Source organism: Panthera leo, chromosome D1 (genome assembly GCF_018350215.1).
Source record: "Panthera leo isolate Ple1 chromosome D1, P.leo_Ple1_pat1.1, whole genome shotgun sequence".
Classification (NCBI taxonomy): Eukaryota; Metazoa; Chordata; class Mammalia; order Carnivora; family Felidae; genus Panthera; species Panthera leo.
The window spans coordinates 107395064-107420468 of NC_056688.1; the positions used below are offsets into that span (position 1 = coordinate 107395064).

At 58.5% G+C, this 25405-nt stretch overlaps 4 protein-coding genes across 6 annotated transcripts; 3 read left to right on the plus strand and 1 right to left on the minus strand.

The window, feature by feature from the left end:
- Positions 1 to 19: 19 nt before the first annotated feature.
- Positions 20 to 3022, plus strand: CATSPERZ (catsper channel auxiliary subunit zeta). Its single transcript, XM_042905222.1, has 5 exons — positions 20 to 130; positions 378 to 720; positions 1670 to 1749; positions 1964 to 2030; positions 2785 to 3022. The coding sequence occupies exons 1-5, from the start codon at positions 110 to 112 to the stop codon at positions 2892 to 2894; spliced, it is 621 nt and encodes a 206-aa protein (XP_042761156.1). The 5' UTR covers positions 20 to 109; the 3' UTR covers positions 2895 to 3022.
- A 738-nt stretch (positions 3023 to 3760) lies between these two features.
- Positions 3761 to 11952, plus strand: ESRRA (estrogen related receptor alpha). 3 transcript variants are annotated; one of them, XM_042905220.1, is made up of 7 exons: positions 3761 to 3940; positions 5457 to 5793; positions 9103 to 9219; positions 9368 to 9496; positions 9910 to 10077; positions 10177 to 10446; positions 10899 to 11952. In XM_042905220.1, exons 2-7 carry the CDS (start codon positions 5469 to 5471, stop codon positions 11156 to 11158), a joined length of 1269 nt encoding a protein of 422 aa, XP_042761154.1. In that variant the 5' UTR covers positions 3761 to 3940; positions 5457 to 5468; the 3' UTR covers positions 11159 to 11952. The 3 variants fall into 3 exon arrangements, with proteins under 3 accessions (XP_042761154.1, XP_042761153.1, XP_042761152.1); XM_042905219.1 differs by lacking the exon at positions 3761 to 3940 and adding an exon at positions 4594 to 5095; XM_042905218.1 differs by lacking the exon at positions 3761 to 3940 and adding an exon at positions 4594 to 4960.
- On the minus strand, positions 11899 to 12784 carry TRMT112 (tRNA methyltransferase activator subunit 11-2). The gene is made up of 4 exons (XM_042905223.1): positions 12643 to 12784; positions 12458 to 12559; positions 12240 to 12329; positions 11899 to 12156 (listed from the first exon to the last, which is right to left on the minus strand). The coding sequence occupies exons 1-4, from the start codon at positions 12718 to 12720 to the stop codon at positions 12049 to 12051; spliced, it is 378 nt and encodes a 125-aa protein (XP_042761157.1). The 5' UTR covers positions 12721 to 12784; the 3' UTR covers positions 11899 to 12048.
- Positions 12785 to 13299: 515 nt separating this feature from the next.
- Positions 13300 to 16832, plus strand: PRDX5 (peroxiredoxin 5). The gene is made up of 6 exons (XM_042905221.1): positions 13300 to 13623; positions 15104 to 15238; positions 15983 to 16114; positions 16199 to 16237; positions 16406 to 16467; positions 16577 to 16832. Exons 1-6 carry the CDS (start codon positions 13429 to 13431, stop codon positions 16680 to 16682), a joined length of 669 nt encoding a protein of 222 aa, XP_042761155.1. The 5' UTR covers positions 13300 to 13428; the 3' UTR covers positions 16683 to 16832.
- Positions 16833 to 25405: the final 8573 nt, after the last annotated feature.

Below are 25405 nucleotides of genomic sequence, written 5' to 3' on the forward strand. Positions count from 1 at the left end.
AGCGCCATTCCATTCGGGAACGCGACCCTGCCCCTCCCCGCTCCTGGAGCGTGACGCCCTCCTCCTTGCCCCGAGGCCTGTGGCGACTGGGTCCGTTGGGGGCAGAACCATGGAGGAAAAGCCTTTCAGAGTAAGAACGCTTCCCGGGCCCCCACACCCTGCGAGCCCCCAGACTGAGTCCAGCTTGGGTCCCCGGCTCTCCTCTCCCTCAGCCTTGGCCCCGGGGCAACTCCCAAAGAGCCCAAAGCGGAGCCTTGAGCCGACTCCACGGAGTCGTGGCCCTGGCAGGGCTCAGGGTCCCCGTCCCCCAGCCTGCTCTTCCTCTCCTTCCCCACTCCCCGCTGCCCTTGGCTTCCCTCGTTGTATGTGGCCCACAGGCGTCTTTGGGCAGCGGTGGCTCAGACACGTCCAGACCAGACAACGACATCCGGAATCTGTGGACCAGGGCCACGCTGTCGCAGTCGAAGCTGAATGTGCCTCTGCCCAATGTCTGCGAGGACTCCGACCTGGAGGACGGCAGCGCACACAGCAAGACTCGCCGGTGGTACAACGAGAAGGCCCGCCGTGACTCGGACGGTGGTTGGGATCACGGAGAGTACAAGGACAGTTTCAAGCAGGAGGAGCTGGAGGATCACTCCTTGTTGGAGCTGCAGCTCCGTCAGGAAAGCTCCCTGGGAAGCCATTTAGAGGAGGGGGACGTCGATTCCAAGACCGAGATTGGTCAGTGTGGCCTCACCAGGCTGTGGGTATCCACAGGGCAGGGGGCTGGCCAGGACCTGTATCTGCTGATGTAAAGTGGAGGGGAGGCGGGTGGGAAGCTATGGGACCCAAGTTTCCAGGATTCCCTTCCTGGGCGGGGCGCCCTCTCTCATCTTTCACGCTTTAAATCAATCATGCTTGGAGCGCCCCCTACTGGGAAGGCGTCATACAAGGTCCTGTGGCCCAGGCGCGCCCGGCCCGAGACAACCACCCACCCCCACCCCCCACCCCCGCCAAAAGGCGCAGAGGCAGCGCGGTAGGACTCCTGCTTTTAATGGAATCATTGGGATAGTTGAGAGGAGGAAGTTATTTTCTTGTGTATGGATTTGCTCTCGTTGAGGACGTGCCTATCTTTCATTCACTCAGTCATTGGTTACAATTTTTAAGTACCTCCTTCTTCCTGGGCACTGTTTGGGGATTGCCCCCCCCCCCGGCTGCCCCCCGCCGCCCCCCCTTCTCCCCCCCCCCCCCCCCCCCCCGCCGCCTCCGGGCCCCTTCATCAGGGGACTGGAACTGATAACAATATAGTAACTGCCATTTATTGAGTGCCAGGCACTGGACTTCCTTTGCACGATCGCCTTAAACTTCACCACCTCTGTAGAGGGGCCATTCTTATTACCCCATTTTACAGACAAAGAACTTGAGAGTCAGAAAGTTTCAGTCACTGCTCCTAAGCCTCACACAATGCGGTAGTCAGAACTGGAACCTTGGTGAGGGGGCCAATAAAGCCCAGGGTGGCAAATTACTGTCCCATACTGTTTTCCAATAAGGTGGCACCTGGGGCTGGTCTCTGAAGGCCACTCCCCGCCGCCCCCCCCCCCCCCCCAATCACATGCCTGCCCATACATTTCCTCTGCTCCGGGGCAGACCCAGCAGTCCGGAGATGACTGATCTCTCTTTTCTCTTCCAGAAATGTCTTCCTCAGAGTCATCGCTCAATATCTTGAAGCACACACCCCATCGAGCCTACTGGGTGGAGCAGCAGAACAGGGTTAGCAGCACCCAGGGAGATGAGGGGTTTTAGTGGAGTGGGGGATGGGCGAGTGGGGGTGGCAGAGGTGAAGGGGGGAGGGTGTTTCCTAGGGTGGTGGGGCAGGCATGTTAGTTGGGGGTCTTGGGGCTAGAGGGAGCAAGCAGGTGGGGCACTTCAGCTCTGGGCAGGGCCGGGGTCCCTTGGACATCTGAACCTCTTGCTGCCTCTCCAGCTGCCACTGCCTCTGATGGAACTCATGGAGAATGAAGCTCTGGAAATCCTCACCAAAGCCCTCCGGAGTAAGCCCCTCCCTCAGACCCCACAAGAGACCCTGGGGGATTTTGCAGGGCTCAGGCCTCTGGGAGTGGGAGTTCAGGATGTGTCTACCCTGTCAGATTCCCTTACCACCCACCGATGTTCCAGGAGCCCCACCATAAGTAAAAAGTCGGGGGACTGGCCACAGGGACACCCAGTGGGGAGAGCATGAGGCCTGGGCTCCAGCCTTGGGGCAGCTCCCTTTTAGCTGATGTGGCTTTTCTAAAGCTGTTTCCATCCCCCTGCCGAATGGGGATGACAATCTTTGTGGGGTCTTGGCCCCCTCCCTTGGTGCTGTGAGGAACCTCTGAACAATGGATTCCTTGGGTGAAAGTTCCCTTGTTTGCCCTGCTTACGAAATAACGGAGGGGTTGCTGGCTAATCACTTAGAGTGGGTGGCCCAGCAGGGGTTCACAAAGCTGCAGGCTACCACCGTCCTAGTTCAGGCCTGCCAACATCGCTAACTTTGCCCTCATCCACCCTCCACCTCAACACTCTGATCCTCCTCCACACCCCCCATCTGTTTGGAGTGCAGGTGTATGACTTGGCCTTTTGAAAGAAAACCGTCAGGGCCCAGCACCTTGGAGATTCAAAGTTTCCCAGATTAACACACACCCGAGCGCCAAGCGCTCCTGCCACCCCAAATCACCCGCGGTTGCTCAATTCTCACATGCGGCACGCACTGCTGGGGAGGCCATGCCCCCTGCTCGCTGCCCTAAGCGGAGCTCTGCCCTCCAGGCTACCGGTCAGCCATAGGCCGGGACCACTTCCTGACCAAGCAGCTGCAGCGATCTATCGAAGGGCTCAAGAGGCGCCGGAGCAAGAGGCTGAACCTCTTGGCGTACTGAGAGCACCGCCCCGGGCTCGAGGGACAGCCGGACTCCGGCCCCGGGCCCTTGTCCTGTCCCCAGACCCAAACCTGACCCCGTCCACGTGGAATTTGAGTCCTAGAGAAATAAAAGACTCTAGTGCACAATCGGTGAGTCAGTGCGTGGCTGCCCGCGTGAGGCGGACGCACGTGGCCCCGCCTTTCCCCGTGACCTTCACTCGGTCACCGCAGTGACCTTGAGCGTTCTTCTGTCCAGGCCCTATTGGCTCCGCCTTCCCGGGACTTGAAATCCAGGAGTTCTTGCATGTTTAATGTCTGCTTCTCCCACCCCGGGTCCAGCGGCTTTGTGGGGATATTGGATCTGCGGTCCAAGTGCCCCGATGGAGTAATCTTGGGGGAAGGGGGAGAAGGGAAAGGGGCAGCGCCTCTCTAGTATGGGCACGCTAGGCTCCGCCCTTCATGCATATGCAGTTACACTAACCTCTCTGTTCCTCCCGCCTCATTTACATATGTAAGTCTCCCTGCCCCGCAACTGCGGCCCCTGAGCCACCTCGCCCACTCCTCTCGCGCACAGCGCGCTCCGCCTCCTTCGTTACGTAAGAGCGCTCATGGTTCCAACCCCCTAGCCGAGTCTCCTCTGGCCCCTCCCCCTTGGCGGCCGCCTCCCCGAGTGCGCCAATCTGGCTCGGCGGCGGTGGGCGGGACCTTCGTGAAGGCCCGCCCTCTGGCTTCGCCGGCTCCGCCTCGACCGGTCCGGGCACGCAGGCGCTGCCTGCCCCACTTGTCTGATTAGCATAGGGCGCCGAGCCCCGCCCCCTGCTTTGCATGCGCACGGCCGGCCCCACCCCCGCTGTCAGCTGGAGGAAGCAGAGTAGGAAGCGGCCGCGATGTCCTTTTGTGTCCTACAAGCCGCCGGCGGCGCCGCCGAGTGAGGGGACGCGGCGCGGCGGGGCGGTGCGGCCCGAGGAGGCGGCGGAGGAGGGGCCGCTCGCGGCCCCAGGCTCACCCCGGCGCTCCGGGCCGCTCGGCCCCCATGCCTGCCCGCCCGCCCTGCCGGAGCCCCAGGTCCGGGGGCGGAGGGGAGCGCCGCTGTGGGGGTGGACGGGCGGGGCGCGGGGGCCATGTGCGAGCGCGGTTGGGAGGCGGGCGGGGGGGCGGGCTCCGGGCGGGTCCGGCTCCAGGACCAGCCCGGGTCACGGTTGGGACCGGGTCGAGAGCCAGACGGGGTTAGGGTCTGGGCGGGATCCGGCGTTCAGGTCTTAGTGCGTCGGCCCGGGACAGGGGCCGGTTCTGGCTCGGGCTGCAGGTCCTGGCCAGGGTCAGGCTTGGGCCTCGGGTCCAGTCCCAGGGCAGGGTTCAATCCGGCACCTGGAGCAAGTCGAAGTCCCAGGGGCGGGCCGGGGTGGAAGATAGGGAGGGTTCCCTGTTGGAGAAGGGGCTTTGAAGACCACGTGGGGGCGCTCAAAGGGGCCTTGGGCCACCCTCCTCTCTGGGTCAAAGGTCATCGCACCGGCGGGGGAGAACTTCCTCCTCCTTGGCGCTCCCCATTTACTTCCTGATAACCTGATAGAGGTCCCCCGCGGGCGGAGGGGGAGGGGAGGCGAAGCAACTTTAGGCAACTTCCCGTAGGTGTGCGCAGGTTGGGGGGGGGGGGGCGGGGCGCCCCAGAGGTGGAAGATTCTGCGGCAGCGGGAATGGAAGAGTGAATGTGCTTCCCGGGGGTTGGGGGGTGGGGTGGGGTGTAGGGAGGTGGAGCCGCGTCCGCGGGTGGGCAGGGGATTGGCATGCTTGGGCAGGAGGGGCGGTGTGTCAGGTGTGGAAAGGCTCTGAGTGTGTTCCCAGAAGTCTATGCCAGTGTGTGTCGGTGTGGGGGGGCATGGTGAGTGGGAGTGAGTTTGTGTGTGGGGGGTGATTGTGAGCCTTGAGTGTGACTTTGTTTATGGGGTGTGAACTTTGGGGGGAGTGCGTGAAGATTAATGGGAGCACGGGTGAGAGGTGGGGTCTGGGGAAGGCCATGGGTGAGGCATGGGAAGTGCCCCGCAGAGAGTGAGCATGTGTGAGCATGTGAAGACACCTAGAACCCAGGTGAGTGGGAGTGTGTGAACCCACACTTGTGAGCACATCAACTGCCCTTGTGTGCCTGGTTTGCGCTTCTGAATGGAGGACACCCAGGTGAGGGGGAGGTCATGGAGGTCCCCAACATCTGGTGAAAATTGAGAGGTACCTTGCTACTGGCTGGGGATTTCAGAAGGGGTTGAAGATTGCCTGGGGACTAAGATTACCCCGCTTCCGGGCTCTGAGTGGGAGTAAGGAGTTTCCAGGCCTCCTCCGGGATCCCAAGTAGGAGACCTTGCCATCACTTACAGGCCCTGGAGGCTTTGGAGACTCTGTTCCCATAGCAACAGCTGGGGGGGGGGGGCGTCTTCATGGGCAGCCCTTCCTTGGACTCTGCCCCCCTTCCCTCCCCCGCAGTGAGTCTGGAAGCCTGGCTCTAGGCCTGGGGTTGGGCAACCCGGGTGGCACGGTGTCTCCACCCCCCATCCCAGTGTCTCCCTGTGACCTGACAGGTCTCTCCCTGCAGGTGACCAGCGCCATGTCCAGCCAGGTGGTGGGCATTGAACCTCTCTACATCAAGGCAGAGCCAGCCAGCCCCGACAGCCCAAAGGGTTCCTCGGAGACCGAGACCGAGCCCCCAGTGGCCCTGGCCCCTGGCCCAGCTCCCACCCGCTGCCTCCCAGGCCACAAGGAAGAGGAGGATGGGGAGGGGGCTGGGCCTGGCGAGCAGGGTGGTGGGAAGCTGGTGCTCAGCTCCCTGCCCAAACGCCTCTGCCTGGTCTGTGGGGATGTGGCCTCCGGCTACCACTATGGTGTGGCGTCCTGTGAGGCCTGCAAAGCCTTCTTCAAGAGGACCATCCAGGGTGAGCCCCCACCACACTCCTATGCCCTTTGCCCTCTGGGCCTAGAGTCCCGCAACGGGTGGCAGTAGGCCCCCAGACAGCTGCGGTACAACTTGGGGTTCCCGGGTTCCTCCTACCTCCTGGGAATGCCATTTTGCTACAAAGTGAAAGCTACCAGGATGTGTTGATGGATTGGAGGTGGAACGTGAGAGAGGCCTCGGGAAGCCTTCTTAGGCTTCTGGGTACCGTAGGCCTAGCACCTTCCACAGTGGCTCTGAAGAATTTGAGGCAGACTCTGCCCGCTCCAAAATGTTCTTCTAGCTTCTGGCAGCTGCTCACCTCTCAGCAGCATAGAACATTCCCCTTTGGTGGATTTCCCCAAAGCAGCAGCAGCAGCAGCAGCAGCACAAGGCAGGTTTTTATGGGTAACTGAGAGCAGCTACGTCATATTTCAGCACCTAACTTTAAAAAGACTTTTTAGGTAAAACAGGCCTGCTGCCAGTTCTTGCTGAATTCTTCTCACTCAGGGAAAACCTAGCAAAACATGAGTGAGCAAGACGGAGACATAATAAGCATTACTTGAGATGTGCTCGTTCCTTCTGTTTTTATGGAAATCACTGGTTACTTCAGGGCTTAGATACCGTGTACTTTTGGGGAGCATTTCTTGAGGGCTTACCCTAAGCCAGGCACTGTGCCCTCTATACGTCTGATCTGTTACTCCCCCGGCAACCCATAAGGTGCCAGCACTGGGACCATGGCGGAGGCCCAGGAAGCTTTTTAAAACCTTGTTCGAGTCCCACAGGTAGAAAATGGCAGAACCGGGATTTGAACTTGGGTCGATTTAGGTCCGCCGCTGACTGCTGCCTCTGCTTATGACTTATAACTGAACTTCGGACCGATGGCTCCCAGTGGGTTGTGACGTTCCAGTGGGTTTTGATCTGGCCAAGACCCACTGCTCTAAAACCACTTGTGCTCTCTTCTGGTTCTGAAGGTCAGTGAACTAACAGGTTCTACCCACCCTGGAACCTTTCACTCTCCGTTGACTCGGTTGACAAATCTTTACTGAGCGCTAGCCGTAAATAGCAAGTTTTTTTTTTTGTTTTTTTGTTTTGATTTTTAATGTTTTTATGTTTGCGAGACAGAGAGACAGAAAGAGCGTGCGCGTGAGGCGGGGAGGGGCAGAGAGGGAGGGAGACACAGAATCCGAAGCAGGCTCCGCGCTCTCAGCCGTCAGTACAGAGCCCGACGTGGGGCTCGAACTCACGGACCTGAGCCGAAGTCAGATGCTTGACTGACTGAGCTACCCAGGCGCCCCAATGGCAATCACTTGTTGAGCATTTGGGCGCTGTGAACCATGCTGCCTGTGTTAACTGCGATATTCCCTTGAGTTCTCACCGGCCATCTTTGTAGAAAGTCCTGTTTTTATCCTAGTTTTATCGCTGGGAAAACTGAGGGGTTGAGGGCTTAGGTACGGGACTTGCCCGAGGTCACACGGTCGGTAAGTGGTAGGGTCGGGATGGGCCTCCAGAGCCCTTGTTCCTCACAGACCTGCGCTTGGCTGTCCCGGCCACTGTTTCAGGCGTGGGGACCTAGCTGGGATGGTGGCAGAACCGCTCCCGTCCTGAAGCCACTTTCATTGTAGCAGAGGGGAGCGAGAAAATGGTGAGCTGCACAGAAGTGTCGTAGTACGGCCGTTGCACGTGCCGCAGGGGGACGAGGAGGATGTGTGCCAAGGAACCTGGCCGGGCTGGGGGCTCTCCTGGAGGTCTTCCCCGAGGAGGTGTCTTGAGCTGTGCACGCAGGCCTGGATATGGGGCATAGGAGAAGGCACACCGTGGGAAGGAATGCGCGGGCCAAGGGCGCGTTGGCTGGCTGCGTCACTCAGGCCTCGTGGTAGCCCCGTGGGGCCGGGAGGGCCACCACGCGTTCATTCAGCCAGTTGTTAGGACCTGCACTACAGCCAGGCCCTGTTCTCGCGCTCGGCGGTCTTGGCCATCATGAAGCAGACGCCGGAGCGGGAAGACAGAGAACGAAGATGCCTACGTGCGTAGCTGGTGCGGAGAGCTGCTGAGAAGCCGTCAGGCAGGGACAAGCAGCCGAAGCCCGCAGAAGGGCACCTGACACTCTCACAGCAAGGGGGGGGGGGGGGGGGCTGTAGGCCTCATCGGCCTCGCTCGGGCTTTAACCCGGAAGGGAAATCACTGGAGGGTTTTGAGCAAGGTTGGGGCGGGATCTGACTTGAGTTTAAGGGGTTGCCTCTGGCACCCGTGTCCACACTCGCTGAAGGAGAAAAGGACAGAGGAGGCGACCAGCACGAGGTGCGGTGAGGTGATGGTAAACTGGGGTCGAGGATAAGAAGCGGGTGCCCGGGCAGAACGGGTCAGCGTCTGGAACCTACGAGGAGGTCAAGCTGGCCCCGGCTTTGTTGACCGGTTCGGTTTGGGTGTGAGAGGAGATGTTCTTCTGGATTTCTGCCCGAGGACCTGGACGGATGGAGCTGCGGGTGTTGGGACTGGTGGGTCCGGGGCTCCTTTTAGGACAGGTTAAGTTTGCAACGCCTTCTAGACGTACAAGATGTCGAGGAGGCAGTAGAATAGAAGTCTAGCATTCACGCGGGTCTGGAGATAGAAATTGGAAGGCCCACGACTGGTGAGCTCACTATGGGATCTGAGTCAGGGGGGACAGGGTCCAAGGGCAGCCCTGGGGTTCTCCAACGGAAGAGAAACCAGGAATGTGGCGTTCTAAATTTTTTTTTTTTTTTTTACGTTTATTCGTTTTTGAGAGACAGAGAGAGCACAAGTGGGGAGGGGCAGAGAGAGAAGGAGACAGAATCCGAAGCAGGCTCCAGGCTCTGAGCTGTCAGCACAGAGCCCCGACGCGGGGCTCGAACTCACAAACCGTGAGATCATGACCTGAGCCGAAGTTGGACGCTCAACCGACTGAGCCACCCAGGCACCCCAGGAATGTGGCATTCTAGAGGCAAAAGACAAAAAGCGTTCATGTTTGTAGGAGCAGGACACGATCCGCAGCATTAGATGCTCCTCTAGGCCGAGTAAGATGAGGAGAGCAGCTGAGGGCAGGAGGGCCCAGAGATGCAGCTTGACAAGAGGCTCGGGGTGGAGATCAGCCTCCTGGCTACCCCGGTCCCAGGCTTCCCTTGCCCAGGGAAGGGGCCCAGGGGGGGCCGTTCCCCTCACTGCCCCACTCCCGGCACCCCTGCTCTCTCTAGACCTGCGCTTGCCTGGGGTGGGGGGAGGGGGCGGGAGTCGGGGCTCTCCTGTCTTCTGGGCCCTGGGAGGCCGCCACTGGAGCTCTGCCTCTTTCTGGCAGGGAGCATCGAGTACAGCTGTCCGGCCTCCAACGAGTGCGAGATCACCAAGCGGAGACGCAAGGCTTGCCAGGCCTGTCGCTTCACCAAGTGCCTGCGGGTGGGCATGCTCAAGGAGGGTGAGCGCTGGGCAGGGGCCCGGGTGCCTGGGGCTGGGGTGGGCAAGGCCTGGGAAGTTCTGGTGGACTCAACTGGGCAGGGGGGCTCTGTAGAGCAAGTACCCCCCCCGCCCAGTCCCGTGGACACAGCGCTGTCCTGCAATTCAAGGAGTGCGTCTGGACCGTGTGCGGGGAGGGCGGCAGAAGTACAAGCGGCGGCCAGAGGTGGACCCACTGCCCTTCCCGGGCTCCTTCCCTGCGGGACCGCTGGCGGGAGCTGGAGGCCCTCGGAAAACCGGTGAGAGCTGGAGGTCCTTGGAGCTCTAGGGTTGGGGTGGGGCCAGGACACGAGAGGCCCGTTAGGTGTCGGTGCCCCCAGAGCAGTGGTTATCTTGGGCACCAGGACCCCAATTTTCCCTTCGTCTGTTCCCATTTCCCTGAAGACGTGTGTTTGAAAATACCTTTTTGTCACCAGTCCCTGGGTCGCACAGCTGGGCACAGGGACCGGTTTTTCTCACACTCCGAACTTGGCCGTGGACTTGGCTTTCCCCTGGGAAGTAGTGAGAGCCCTTCCTGGAGACAGGTGTCCCAAGAGTGGCTGGCCAGCGGCTCCTCAGAAGGCCATCGGGGAAGGAATTCTGGGAAGATGCTGGACCCCGAAGGGGCCTGCAAGGTGATGCATTCGAGTGCCTTTTCCAACTATCACTGCAGCCCCAGTAAATGCACTGGTGTCCCATCTGCTGGTGGTTGAGCCTGAGAAGCTGTATGCCATGCCTGACCCAGCGGGTCCTGACGGACACCTCCCGGCCGTGGCTACCCTCTGTGACCTCTTTGACCGGGAGATCGTGGTCACCATCAGCTGGGCCAAGAGCATCCCAGGTAAAGGGGCCAGGTGATGTGGGGCTTCCCTGTGTAGGCCAGGCCACGCCTGGCTCTGACGAACTTGCTCAGCCAGGTCTGCTTCCCACTGTCCTCCAGGCTTCTCGTCACTGTCCCTGTCTGACCAGATGTCAGTGCTGCAGAGCGTATGGATGGAGGTCTTGGTGTTGGGCGTGGCCCAGCGCTCGCTGCCACTGCAGGATGAGCTGGCTTTCGCCGAGGACCTGGTCCTGGATGAAGAGGGAGCGCGAGCAGCCGGCTTGGGGGAACTCGGGGCTGCCCTGCTGCAGCTGGTGAGGCGACTACAGGCCCTGAGGCTGGAGCGTGAGGAGTATGTCCTGCTGAAAGCCCTGGCCCTTGCCAATTCAGGTGAGTCCGGGGCAGGCAGGGACAGGGGTCTCCCTAAGGCCTTCCAGCTTGCAGCTCTGATGGTGGCCCGGTCTCATCTTGCCGACCGGGAAAACTGGGGCTTAGGGAAGAAGGGTGATTTGTTCAAAGTCACGAAGAAGGCGAGGGCAGGCCCAGGAACCGCATGTAGGGTTTTGAGCTCTAGTGTCGTCCTCACATGGAAAGGTGAACGATTTAGTGGAGGGGAAGGCGGGGAGGACAAGAGGTGGCTATAGTTGCGGGGGGCGGGGCGGGGGGGGGGGGGGGACGTGTGGGTCCTGGCTCATGGGCAGGGGCAGGGAGTTGGTGCCCCAGCCAGCCCCTCGAACCTGTGCCTGGCTTCTCAGGCCCCATCCAAGGGTGCCCAAGCAGGTGTCGGCTGTGCCCTTTCTGGAGCTGGCCCACGTCAGCCTCGTTCTCCTCCCTCCTTGCAGACTCTGTGCACATCGAGGATGCCGAGGCCGTGGAGCAGCTGCGAGAAGCTCTACACGAGGCCCTGCTGGAGTACGAAGCAGGCCGGGCGGGCCCCGGAGGGGGTGCCGAGCGGCGGCGGGCAGGCAGGCTGCTGCTCACATTACCACTCCTTCGCCAGACAGCGGGCAAAGTGCTGGCCCATTTCTATGGGGTGAAGCTGGAGGGCAAGGTGCCCATGCACAAGCTCTTCTTGGAGATGCTCGAGGCCATGATGGACTGAGGCAAGGGGTGGGCATGGGTGGGGGTGCTGGCAGGACCCGCCCAGTATGGGGTCAGCCCCAAGGGGGCAGAGCTGGGGTCTGGGCAGAGCCACAGCCTGCTGGCAGGGCCAGGGCAATACCATCAGCCCCTGGGAGCAGGCCCTACGCCCTCCCCTCCCCCCTCCCAGGGGGTCTTAGAAGCTGGGAACGTGTGTGTCCAGGCTCTGGGCACAGTGCTGTCCCTTGCAAGCCATAACGTGCCCCCAGAGTGTTAAGGGGGCCTTGCGGAAGCCATAGGGGGCTGCAGGGGACGTATGTGGGGGGGGGGCAGAAGCCTGATCTCAGGGAGGGAAGGGAGTGGAGGCCACAGTCTCCCAGTGGGTGATGCTTTTGCTGCTGCTTAATCCAACCCCCTCTCCAGAGCAGAGGGGTTTTTGGAGAGCAAAGGCCCCTGCCCCCTTCGCTCCTCTCCTCATCATTTGCATTGGGCATTACTGCCCCCCCTTGAAGCAATAACTCCAAGCAGGCTCCAGCCCCTGGACCCCTGGGGTGGCCAGGGTCCCCCCCCCCCCATCAGCTCCCACCCGGCCTCCTCAGGGGGTAGGGGGAGCACTGCCTCTATGCCCTGCAGAGCAATAACACTATATTTATTTTTGGGTTTGGCCAGGGAGGTGCAGGGACATAGGGCAAGCCAGGGCCCAGAGCCCTTGGCTGTACAGAGACTCTATTTTAATGTATATTTGCTGCAAAGAGAAACCGCTTTTGGTTTTGAACCTTTAATGAGAAAAAAAAAAATATATCGAGCTCAAGAACACTGTTTTGCGTATCACTGGCTCAAGGGTTGGGGATACACATGATCTTGAACTAAGATATACACAATTACAGAATGAAAAACTAGCGACTCGCACGATTAAGTCTCAGTTTCCTCATCGCTCAGCAGCATGTTGGGGATCCCACGACTGATGGGAAACAGACGTCCAGACTCTGGGCACTGCAGGGTGCCCTCCAACACATCCACCTGCGGGAAAGCGGGACACAGAGCTGAGCACTTGAAGCATCGGCCTGACTGGCCGGGGAAACGGGCGATGGGCAGGTTCTCACCTCCAGCAGCACGTGGTGCATCTTCCTCAGAAACTTCTCGTCATGCTCATACCCTTCAATCGGCTCTTTGGGTACCTCGACCAGGTGCAACTGTGGGCAAAGGCCTAAATCACCTCTGGGCATGCCGACCCCTTGCCAGGCTACCTGGCCTGCGGTGACACCGACCCCGTCCACCCCCCCGACTCAGGGCGAGCACGGGCGTGGGGAAGGGTCCTCACGGTATCCGCCGCCTCCAGAAGCGCCGCCCACTCCACCTTGGGTATCATACGCGCCACGAAGTCGGGGTTGAACTCCACGGGGTTGATGCGGACCTCGGTGGCCTGCGGGGCGGAGGGGTTTTGTGAGGCCGGGGCCGGATCCTGGTCCCCCAGGACACCGGCGCGAGACTGCCCCCGGCCGATACCTGGAGGCGCAGAGGGAAGCCACGGGGCCCCACCCCCCGCACATGCGAGCTCAGCAGGTTGTGGGTGAGCAGCTTCATGTCGCCAAAACGGAATCTCCCCAGGCCGGAACCGGAAAAAGCTAGAAACTCCGTGGCATCACTTCCGGGGCCGCTCCAGTCTCTGTCCTATTGGACGGCTTGGAGGAGCGGAAGTGACGGAATGCTGGAGCTTCTCGTGCTAGCCGGAGAGGTATTTGAAAAAGCTTGGTCGAATCACGCGCTGCTACCGGAAGCGTCTCGGCAGGTGATGGCTACGGCGCAGGCCCAGTGGTTTCCATTCGCTACAAATCATGCATAGTGTAAATCACATGTAAAGCCGCCGCAATGCAGGGGTCTTCGTTGAATGCAAAATAAGCCATGTTTTTCTCCCACGCGGGCGCCTGACACCCTCGTCTCCCGCCCCTCAATTCCGGTTAAGGAAAAGAAACACTGCAGGAATCCGTAAATGAGGCACATCAAAACAGCGACACCCCCACCCTTGTATGCAAATAAGTTGCGCGGCCGCCGGAAACTCCGCCCCTTGGCTGCTGCCCCCGTGGTCCAGCCCCAAATGTAAATAAGCCGAGCGTAGCGTCCCGGGAGCACCGCCCCTGCACGGGCCCCTACGCCTGCGCGGTGGAGGAGGCTCGCCGGGGGCGGGCGAAGCCGAGGCTCCGCCTTTCGCGGGGTCCCGCGGGGGCGCTTAGCGCCAGGCCCCGCCTCCTGCCGAGGCTCGGGCCTGGGGGCGGAGCGATTGTGGCCTCTAGTATGGGCATGCAGTTGGCTGGGCTGCGTCTTCTAGGTGGCAGGGCGGGCTCAGCTCTCGTCCGGGCGACTGCCATCGGGTCGGCTGCATCGGCGGCGGCGGCGAGAGCAGGAGGGTATCGGCGACGAGGAGGGGAGTGGACGCTCGGAGGGGCCTGCGGTTTCAGAAGCGCCGCCCCAGCTATGGCCCCAATCAAGGTGACCGCTGGCCGGGCTGTGCCTGACCTCCCCTCCCGCCCGTCTTCCCAGTGTTCTCCGTCCCGGTGATCGGGAGGAGAATCACCCTCTTTCCTGCCCTCCGGACCGCTGCCCGCCGCGCTGGACTCTTCCGTAGTTCTCCCTCATCCCCCTCAGCGAGACCCCGTGCATGCCCCATATCCACCCGTCCCCCTTTCACTTCCACCCTGCGACACCTTGTGACGGGTCTCCACCATTTTCAGGCGATTGAAAACCATGGCCTCCTGCGCCTTCTGGAACCATCTCCTTTGTCCAGGGCCCCCTTTCAACCCCCATACATGTCCCTCCCCCCCCAACCCCGTACCCTCTTGTACGTTTTTGTTCTATTGCAGGGCATCGTTCTTCACCCATCGTTTGAAACAAGTGTTTTTTGTGAAAGCCAATATTGTGCCTCCCCCCATTCCACTTCTCCCGTGGCTAATTCCCACTCTTCTCCGAGTCTTTCACCCCTCATCTGGAACCATCCCCTGCTCCTTGCAACCACCCCCTCCTTCCCCTTCCACACTCTTCTGAGACCTCCTCCTCCTCCTGCTTACTCCTCCTCCCAATCCCTGACACGCCCTTCTTTTGCTTGCCTCCTCTGGCTCCACGAAGCCCTCACACACTCCCAGGCAGACCGATCCATCCCTTTTGAGAGATTCCTTTTTAAAAAACGTTCATTTATTTGTTTTTGAGAAAGAGAGAGTGGGGGAGAGACAGAGAGAGAGAGAGGGAGAGAGCGAATCCCTAAGCAGGCTGCACGCTATTAGCACAGTGCCCGAATCGGGGCTCAAACTCACAAACCGTGAGATCGTGACCTGAGCAGAAATCATCAGTCCCACGCTTAACCAACTGAGCCACCCAGGTGCCCCGAGAGATTCCTTTTATTTTATACTTCCCTCCCAACCCCGTCTCCTCCTCTCCCCCCCTCTCCCCTCCCTACAGGCAACTTTCTCACCTTCCTTTGCCCTCCGTTTTCTCTTCCTGGGGGCTGGATGCTCAGACCTGGCCGGGGTCCTCTCCCTCCTGTTGCCACGGTCTCCTCCTCACCCCCAAATGGAGCCCTTGCCCTTCCTCCCCTGCCCATCTATCCCACTTCATTATGGTCAGAAAAGTGGGTTGTTGACTCAATCCCTTGCAACACCCAGAGAGGCCTTCTCTCCTTTTTTCTGTTGTCACCAACAGGCTGGTAAAAGGAATAGGGCCACCTTGAAACCTGGGAGTAACTGGCGGGTGGGGGTGGGGAGGGGAGGGTCACAGGGAGGGACCTCTGGAAGCTTGGACAGGTTGGGACATTCCAACTCTATCAACTCCAATCCACCAGGAGCAATTGCCAGGTCTGGTTTCTCGCCCTACCCTTGGCCTCCCTTATGCACCCCCTCATTTCCCTCCTCATCTAGTCAATCTCCCCTGGTAACTTACCAGGTAACCAACTAACTCCTTACCAAATCCTTCCGTCTAGGTAGGAGAGGCCATCCCTTCGGTGGAGGTTTTCGAAGGGGAACCTGGGAACAAGGTGAACCTGGCAGAGCTGTTCAAGGGCAAGAAGGGAGTGCTGTTTGGAGTCCCTGGGGCCTTTACCCCTGGCTGTTCCAAGGTGAGACCTGCCTTCTGGGACTCCGCAGTTGGAGTCTTGTGCCCACGTCTGTGTTGTTCGTCTGTGTTGTTCGTAGGTCTTCCGCGTAGTCCTAGGGCAGTTTGCAACAAGATTATGCAGGTGAGGGGCCCCTGGGTGGCTCAGCCGGTTAAGCGTCCGACTTGGGCTCAGGTCATGATCTCGCAGTTTGTGAGTTCAAGCCCCGCATCAGGCTCTGTGCTGACAGCTTGCTCCGAGCGTGGAGCCTGCTTCAGATTCTGTCTCCCTTTCTCTCTGTCCCTCTCCCATTCTCTCTCTCTCTCTCTCTCTCTCTCTTTCTCTCTCAAAAATAAACATTAAAAAATTTTTTTTTTAAAAAGTAGGCAGGTGAAGGACACCAGAGCCTTCAGAAAATCTGGGGAGGCTGTGAAACAGTAGTGGTGCCAGGAATGTGGGAGAAAAGGGTTTTGTAATCAAATCCAACATCTCTTATTGATTTTGCCGGCGAGGGGCTCTACGGAAGACCTTTGGGACCGGGGTAAATAAACTATAGTCCTGTCCACAGGAAGTTCCTGGTGGCCACAGACCACTTAAGTTTGGATCCGAGCTTCCTTGTGGCCAAGGCAAGAAGGAAGTGTGGCTTACACGCTTCTCATTGTTGGATCAAAGGTGTCAGAGAGGGAAGTGAGGGTGGCCTGAGATCAAGGGGAGGTTGAAGAGCCGAGGCAAGTATCCCCGGGCTGACCCTTCGTTTCCCCCTCCTAGACCCACCTGCCAGGATTTGTGGAGCAGGCTGAGGCTCTGAAGGCCAAAGGGGTCCAGGTGATAGCCTGCCTGAGCGTTAATGATGTCTTTGTCACCGAAGAGTGGGGACGAGCTCACAACTCTGGAGGCAAGGTGAGGTGTGGGTGCTGTGGGGGGGGGGAGGGGGGTCAGGGGCCAGGTATGGGATTTTTCTTTTGACCTTTACTTCCTCCTTAGGTTAGGCTCTTGGCTGACCCCACAGGGGCCTTTGGGAAGGTGAGTGTACCCCTGCAACCCCCACCCTAGAGGGTGATCCCTCTGCCAGGCTTTGGATACAGGAACTTGGAGGCTAATACGGGGAGCAGCTGGGTGTGTGTGGGGTGGGGTGGGGGTGCTTGCTCTGTTCTGGAAGTTTCTAGGTCTTGTCTCTGCCTTTCCTTTTAGGAGACAGGTTTGTTACTAGATGATTCACTGGTGTCTCTCTTTGGAAACCGACGGCTCAAGAGGTAAAAGTGGGAGGGTCCCCCTGTGGGGTTCCCCTGCCACCCCTCCAAGCTCCATTCCCAGCCTCCAGGCCCAGGCTGCTGCAGTTGGCCCGGTCTCTCCTTCTGGCAGGTTCTCCATGGTGGTAGAGGATGGCGTAGTGAAGTCCTTGAATGTGGAACCGGATGGTACAGGCCTCACCTGCAGCCTGGCCTCCAACATCATCTCGCAGCTCTGAGACCCTGGGCCCAGACATACTCTTTCTCCCCTTCCCAGTCTCACCTGCGCAGCCCCGGACAGAGGGCTCCGGTCCAAACCCAAGAGGGGCCAGTTCCCGGATGGGAACTTGGACCAAAGTTCTGCAATAAACATTTCTGGTTCACCTTTACTCCTTGGTTGTGTATTGCTGGTTGGTGAGGGCCAGGCCTGACGACAGTGACGGCTGTGAGACTATGGGCAGGGGCTGAAGGGGTGCTAATGGGGGACCCTGATGTAATTGAGGAGACAGTCGGGGAGAGCCTTTGAGTGAAGTGTTAGGAAGCAGAGAAAGGGCCAGTGGTCTGAAAAACAAGGGAAAGAACGGTCTGTGCAGAGGGAGTATATCTGGAAGGGCTCTAGGCGGACAGAGCTTGGCTCGCAGCCACGGTTTGATCTCTGGGTGTTGGCTGATCTCACTTAAAATGTTTATCTATTTACTTTTGAGAGAGGAGAGAAAGAATCCGAAGCAGGCTCCAGGCTCCGAGCTGTCAGCACAGAGCCCGACGCGGTGCTCGAACGCACAAACCGCGAGATCGCAACCTGAGCCAAGTCGGGCGCCTAACCGACTGAGCCGCCCAGGCGACCCTTGGCTGATCTCATTCAGACCCTAAACCTCCGGGTGGGAGCTTTGGCTCGAGGCACCCACACCACCTGGGCCAAGCTTTAGCCCCACCGTTCTCATAGATTCTGTTGAACCCCTCCCAGGAGCACCCTCAGCCCAAAAGGGCTCTTGGCGCCTTGAAACCACCTGACAGGGGTACAAAGGGCACCGTCTCTGGGGGCAGTACTGATTGAGTCCAGGAAAGCTTCCCGGGAGGGGAGTCTAGGTGAGCTGTGTGGGGAAGAAGATGCCGGTGAGGCCTGACCAGTGCTGGGTGTCCTGTGAGGGGCTGGGGGTCAGGGAGGCCATTGCTATCTCCGGGCCCTGCCTTCGGGGCTTCTGCCTTTTGTCCCTGGGCAGCCTTGCACTTGGCAGCGGGCGGGATTACTAGGCCCCTGCTGTGTTTAGGAGCATAGTCCTGAGGAGGGCAGATACTTAGAACTGCATCTTCAGATGTAGTCATCCAGTGCGGAGTAAGCTGTTACTGCCCTGTTCCGGCTCAGAGACTTGAAGCAAACGGGCCCAGCTCTTTCAGCCACTTCAGAGCAGCTCGGATTTGAGCCAGTCACTTGGCCGCAGGGCAGGCATGGGTGTGGGCCTTACTCACCGTGCGGGGCTGCCTTGCCCTGTGCCTTCCCTGCAGCTGCGCAACCCCCAGAGCTGGTCAGGGCAGGCCACCCTTCCTGAGAGGCTGGGGAGAAGGTCGGGGAGGGGGAGGAGGGTACGACCTGGAGGCAGTGGCATCGAGGCCTTCTGGCAGAGGGAAGGAACAGTGTGGCCACAGGTATGGAAGGTAGAACAGTCCAGCCACCAGCAGCGCAGAGAGCAGCTCAGCGAGGCGGGGGCAGGGAGGGCAGGGGAACCTTCTAGACCTTGGGCAGTAAGCTGCTTACCTTTCACCCTGTGGCCACCTCAGGCCAGTGAAGGATTTCTGTGCGGCAGCGACAGGTGAGTGTCATACCTGGGCTCCCACGTGGGGGGGGTGGGGCAGAGCCGGATTGGGGCCGGTGAGGGGGCGGGGCGAGGCGGCGAGTGGTAGGTAATACAGGGAGGGATGCCGATGATGGATGATGGCGGCAGGGAGGTGGGGGCTGGGACGTGGAAACCTGTTGGACGATGGGAGGGAGGGCGAGTCCGGGGGGCCACCGGCTGGAGGTCTGAGGGGGCCGGGTAGTAGAGGTGATGTTGTGTGAAGGGGGCACTCAGCAGGGGGACCACCTCCCTACCAGAGATGGCCCACCCACTGACCTTTGTCCCTTCAAATCCCACAACTTGCCGCCCCTTGGGGGTCGTGGGCTGGGGCAGGGCAAGGGACCTCCCTCCCTCCGGTTTCCCAATCCCTCATAATCTCCCTCTACCAAGCTCCTGCTCACAGCCCTGTCCTCGATGACACGACAGCAGAAAGGGCCTTGCTTGTCTGGACACCGTCTCCCTGAGTCTTTTCGTTATACAGGTGAGAGTTTCCCCCAGGGTCACCTGTGTGCACCCCAGTGAGTGGTCTCGAGCCTCCTGAGAGCCGCAGGCGGAGACAGCACCCAAGTCAGCGGCTGGGCTCTCGGAGCCTCTTGCAAATGGCTGGCCAACGGCTCCCCCACGGGCTGCGGACCCTATTTCTCTTCCCCGCAGCCCCTCGCCATCAGGGCAAGCTGAGTCTCTGTCGCTACCCCTCAGTGGCCTCTGAGGGGGCTTCCAGGGCCTTGGTGGCCCTTCGGTCCGCAGGGATGAGAGTCAGGTGTGAGTGGAGGTGGCCATACATCTCAGCTTGCTCGGGCGGCTGGTGTCCTGGGAGAGGCCCTGGATACGGGAGGGCCTGAGATTAACGACCACATTGTAAGAATCTGGTAGAGAGCCCCATCTCCAGGGCAGACCGACTGTGTTTCAGGCCTGTAGACAAGGGCAGGGCAGGCCAGGGCCAGCAGGTTCTGGAGGCCCGGGGCTGGACCTGGCAGGGCAGTGGGCATGAGCCGCCTGGGCTGTTGGTGGCCATAGGGCCCATGTTAAAACAAACCCTGAGACACTCGCCCAGCACATCTCCGGATAAAGCTCACCCACCTGTCCTGACCTTCCCAAGGGCACAGCAACTCCGACCCGGAAGGCCAAGGGTTTTGCTCGAGTTCTTTCTTACTTTTTTATTTTTAATGTTTATTTATTTATTTGGGGGCAGCGGGGCAGAGAGAGAGGGAGGGAGAGAATCCTAAGCAGGCTCCGCGTGGTCAGTGCAGAGCCCAACGTGGGGCTCGATCCCACAAACCGTGAGATCACGGCCTGAGCCAAACTGACTGAGCCACCCAGGCAGCCCCAGGCGTTCCTTTGATGAGCTGCTGAGAGCTTTGCCCTTTTCCTTAGAAAATGCATGTTTGCACATGCGTGTGCACATATGGACACCTGCATGTTTTTTAAGCGTGTTGAGGACGTCCCCTGAAGTCCTTCCAGAAATTTCAGGTGAGCCCCCACCTCCACCTGAGAGGCATTATACAGAGTAGGGTCAGACCTCCTCAGGCAGGCTATTTAGTTTCCCTGACCCCACTTCCCTTATCTTTAAAGTAGGACTAATCGTAGGGGTGCCTGGGGGGCTCAGTCAATTAAGTGTCTGACTTCAGCTCGGGTCATGATCTCGTGGTCCATGGGTTCGAGCCCCAGCTCAGAGCCTGGAGCCTGCTAAGGATTCTGGGTCTCCCTCGCTCTCTCTGCCCCTCCCCCAGTCACATACTGTCTGTCTGTCTGTCTGTCTCTCTCTCTCTCTCAGAAATAAATAAACCTCAAAAAAAAAAAAAAAGTAGGAATAATCCAACCCACCTCATAGAGTTGTTGTGGGGAACAGATGAGAGTTATGTAAAGCACTGGGCACAGTGCCTGGCATGCAGTCAGAACCCAAAACATGGTTAAAAGAGAAAAAGAACACAAAAAGAATTCTTTCTCTCCACCATGCAAGCCTGCATGTGGGTAGAGAAAGGGCTGGGAGTTAGGAGAGAGGTCAAACCTCAGTCCTGTCATTTGTGATTCCCGTGACTATGCCTCTCCGGGCCTCAGTTTTCTCATCAGTATAATGGGCTAGTGACCCTCTTATTATCCATATTACGTAGGTCCTCAGGATTCTCCATACATTGTCTGACGCCTGAAGCCTCACAGGTTAAGGAGGTAAGGGGATGGGAAAGCATCCCCAGCGGTTGTCTTGGCCAGGCCCTGGAGTCAGGCGTGAGCTTCTGAGAGAAAGAGAGGGTTGGAGGGGTGCGGCATTCCTGGCCCAGACCAGGTTTGGGCTGTAGTTACGCAGGTACCATGATCGGGAGGGTGTTGACCCCAAGGGGGAACCCACCTTACTGGTCATGGTTGAGTTTTGGCCACATGGATGTTGAGACAGTAGAGACAGAAAATTGTGTGTGTGTGTGTGTGTGTGTGTGTGTGTGTGTGTTTATACAGCTGCAAAAGTTTGGATAACATCTGCGTGAATGCACAGATTTTTGGTGTTAATCAACATGCATATCAATCTGCCATCTTTGAAAACATTTTTTTAAACATTTATTTATTTTTGAGAGACAGACAGAGACAGAGCATGATCAGGGGAGGGGCAGAGAGAGGGAGACACAGAACCCGAAGCAGGCTCCAGGCTCTGAGCCGTCAGCGCAGAGCCCGACGCGGGGCTCCAACTCATGGACCGTGAGATCATCATCTGACCTGAAATCAAGAGTTGGACGCTTAACTGACCGAGCCACCCAGGCGCCCCGTAAAACCCACTCTTTAAAAGGGCACAGTTGAGGGGCGCCTGGGTGGCTCGGTCAGTTAAGCGGCCGACTTCGGCTCAGGTCATGATCTCGCGGTCCGTGAGTTCGAGCCCTGCGTCGGGCTCTGTGCTGATGGCTCAGAGCCTGGAGCCTGTTTCGGATTCTGTGTCTCCCTCTCTCTGACCCTCCCCTGTTCATGCTCTGTCTCTCCCTGTCTCAAAAATAAATAAAACGTTAAAAAAAAAATTTTAAAGGGCAAAGTTGAGTGGTTGGTTAGTCTATTGACCAAGTTGTATAACCGTCACCACTAGAGTGACAGATCTTGAATCTCGGTGGCTTCTGAGTGATGCCCGTGTGCACACCCTTATTTGGTTATGACAGGCATGTTCGGCCTTCTGGAGGTGCTGCTCGCCCCCACATGGCCCTACGGTCACATCGGGTGTCTTGCTTGACCCCCACCCTCCGGCCGAGGGTCATCTCGGGGCCAGGTGCTGTGCTGGGCTCCAGGGACAGGGCGCCGAGGGCTCTGGGCACGGGCCCTGCCGGCACCACGTCAAGGTGGGACTCCAGGCACTGAGCTCCTGTCCTAATGGGGCTGGCCCTGCCACCAAAGCTCCGTGCTCGCCTCGATGCGTTTGGGGTATGACAGAAGGACTCTGCCCGCTGGCCCGCCCCGCCACGGGGTAAGGGAGGGGAAAACGGCTTCTAGCTGTGGCTAAAAGATGGATAGACAATGCGAACAGAGGCAGGAAGGGTCTTCTAGGTGGCGGGAACAGCCTCGTTAAAGCCCAAAGGTGCGGGAGAGGAACGAGGTCTGGGCTGAGCAGACCAGGTGAGGGCAGGGATGGGATTTCATCCAGAGGCCACAGCTTAGCTGGCTTCCCTCGGTGGACACGGGGGTGTCTCCGGTATTTGGCGAGGGGAGGCTTCCGACACTTTCTATTTTCGTTTCTTCTTGGGCTCCTTCCTCGGGGAGCGTTCCCAAATGCTAGAGTGTCGGGTCCAAGGGCTCTGGAAACTCTGAGGCCGTTTTGACAGCCATCGGTGACGTGGGCTTCTCTCCTCACCGTGTGCCAACCCGAGCTTTACCTCCTGGGTTTATTTTTGCCAGCTTGATGGATAGCTCATGGTATCTTGGAGCTGCCTTTAATGTGCGTGTCTTTAATTACGAGTGAGGCTGGCACCCGTGGGGCTTGGTGCTGCTCCCCCTGTGCCTGCTAACTGGGTGCCAGCCTCCCGCCTTGCTCCCCCAGCATCCCCAAAGCAGTGGGGGAGCGAGGGGAGGGGATGCAGCTTTTGGAGTCCTCCAAGAAATGCTGGCTTTACCCTTAACTGTACCGGCTCCTACCCCCTCCCGCTGATCTCTGAATCAGCTGATCTCTCCTACCCCCTTCCTGATCTCTGAAATAGGAATTCGTTTGTTCAGAAGCATTCATGCGGCCGCCTTCTGCAGTTTGGCTCCTCCTCTTCCTGGCTGTGTGACCTTAGGCAAGTGACTTAACCTCTCTGTGTGTCAGTTTCTTCCTCACAGGAGGGGGGGTGATAATAACAGCCCCGGTATTTTACACACCTACGGAGGAGGGGACTGAGCGGTGAATCCACGTGAAGGACAGAGCACGGGGGAAGTGGTCGGTGCCCGTCGGGGCGCTCACGCGGGCACTGTGCACAAACAGAGAGGATGTAGAGTGGGATAGGCTATTAGGGAAAAGGACCGGGGTCTTTAGAAAAGGAAAATCTCTTCCGAGAAACAGTCCATCAAAGCAAGACCAGCAGGGTGAGAAGGAGCCAGACAGGGGGAGAGGGAGGGAGGGTGTGTGTGTGTGGCGGGGGGGGGGGGGGGGGGGGGGGGGGGGGGTTCGGGTTGCAGAAACAGCACATTCGAAGGTGTCCAGGGTGGGAGACTGAGGAAGCAGAGAGGGCCCTGCGCCAGAGGAGGTGGGGAGAAGCAAGGGATCAGGCTGTGGACAGCTGGGGCCACTCAGCAGGGCCTCGGAGGTCCTGGTGAGAGGGTGGAACTTGATTCACGGCACAGGGAGAAGCCATGGGAGGGTTTTAAGCAGGAAAAGGTCATGAGGCAGTAGTTCCAAGAGACTCCTTGGGCGCTGGGTGGAGACGGGCTGGAGGAGGACCGGAGCTCGCGTCTGCCTGGGTAAGAGTCTCAGGATGAGGCCGGGTGAGTGCCCCACCCCCCAGGAGTGTGGGGGCACCCTGGGGAGAGCAAGCCAAGTGTCAGGTGGTCGCGGCTGGACTGTGGCATGCTCTCTTTGGCTGCTGGGGTCCAGGTGCTGCAGGTGGCTCCTCGAGTCCCCAGGGACCTGGCCTGGCACTTGGGTGCATGGCCCTGGGTCCCGCCCTCCCTGGCTCTGGCTTCCCGCTGCCTCCTCCCTCCTTGGCGGCTGGTTCCGGCCGCCCCGCTGGGCATTTCTGCAATTGCCCAACTCTGGCTCAGCTACTTCCACCCCCAAGTGGCAGAGAGGAAAACCATCCCTTCTTAGAGACTTGGGGGAGGGGGAGGGAGTCCCTCAGACCCAACACCAGAGGGCCAGGTGCCCAGAAGGCCCTGGAGGCTGTGTTTTGTCTTTAATTCTTGAGCCCTGAATCTTCTGCTGAGGGAACTGGGCTCCCGGAGGGCCTCGGAGGCACCAGGTGGGGCTCTGGGCCTGCTGCAGGCAGGGGGCAAAAGTGGCTCTCTGACTCAGCCCTGGTGGGTCCCAGGCTCTGGCTGGACCTGGCCACCACTTGCCTGGCCTCCCTGGACTCTGCTTCCTCGAACGCCAGAGCCCTCCTGCCTCTGGCCTCTGGGGTTGGACCAGGGCTATCCAGAGAATTCAAAACCAGAAGGGAACTGGGAGATGGGAGATGCGATCCCTCCCACTCCTATCCTGTGCTGAGCCCCGGCGTGGGTGGGGGGGGTGGGGGGGGTGGGGGGGCGGGATTGCAGGTGATTACGTTGTCCATTTGTCTGTCTGTCATTCTCTGCTTCTCGGGCTGACTCCCATGGATCCCCATGCCGGCAGTCGTGGGTATTGGACTTGCTTAAAAACTTCCAGAAAAAGATATCTGAGAAGGGGAGCCGTTGTAGCACTGCAGATGTTTAGAATATCTGTCAACAAGACAGAGTTTATTTTTTAAAATTTTTTTTTTAACATTTATTCATTTTTGAGACAGAGAGAGACAGAGCATGAATGGGGGAGGGTCAGAGAGTGGGAGACACAGAATCTGAAACAGGCTCCAGGCTCTGAGCTATCGGCACAGAGCCCGACGCGGGGCTCGAACTCACGGACCGCGAGATCGTGACCTGAGCCAAAGTCGGCCGCTTAACTGACTGAGCCACTCAGGTGCCCCAACAAGACAGAGTTTAAATGATGATGGGATAGCAAGGCAGCAGAATACCGCGTCGCCATTAGAAAGGCCAAGGCCAGTGGCTCTGAAGAGAAATGAAGCAGATTGTAAAATATTTTGCGAAGCACGGAGGTGCGCAGCCCTGCGTGTGTGGTTGTATCCACCTGTTACAGACAGACGTGAGCAGCCACATCTCAGAAATGACATAGAACATGCTAACGGGGGGGTCAGAGGGTAGGGGTTGGCAGTGATGAGGGCGAGATTTGGTTTCTTTTCTGTACCTTTACGCAGTCTTGGCGTTTTTGATCGCGGGTCTGAAAAAACTTTATTTTATTATTTTTATTTATTTTTTTTTCCATCTATTTATTTTTAAAGTTTTCTGTGTGGACACATTTTCTTTCCCCCCCTTTTTTTTTTTAAATTTTTGTTTTTTAAATTTATTTATATTTTAATTTATGTCCAGTTAGCACATAGGGCAACGATGATTTCGGGAGTAGATTCCTTAATGCCCCTGACCCATTTAGCCCCTCCCCCCCTCCCACAACCCCTCCAGAACCCTCCGTTTGGTCTCCATATTTAAGAGTCTCCTATGTTTTGTCCCCCTCCCTGTTTTTATACTATTTTTGCTTCCCTCCCCTCATGTTCATCTGCTTTGTCTCTTAAAGTCATCATATGAGTGAAGTCATATATTTGTTTTTCTCTGACTAATTTCACTTAGCGTAATACCCTCCAGTTCCATCCACGTAGTTGCAAATGGCAAGATATTCTTTTTGATTGCCGAGTAATACTCCATTGTATCTATATCCCATATCTTCTTTACCCATGCATCCATCAGTGGACGTTTGGGCTCTTTCCATACTTTGGCTATTGTCGATTAGTGCTGCTATAAACATGGGATGCATGTGTCCCTTCGAAACAGCACACCCAGTATCCCTTGGATAAATGCCTAGTCGTGCAATTGCTGGGTCGTAGGGTAGTTCTATTTTTAATTTTTTGAGGAACCTCCATACTGTTTTCCAGAGTGGCTGCACCAGTTTA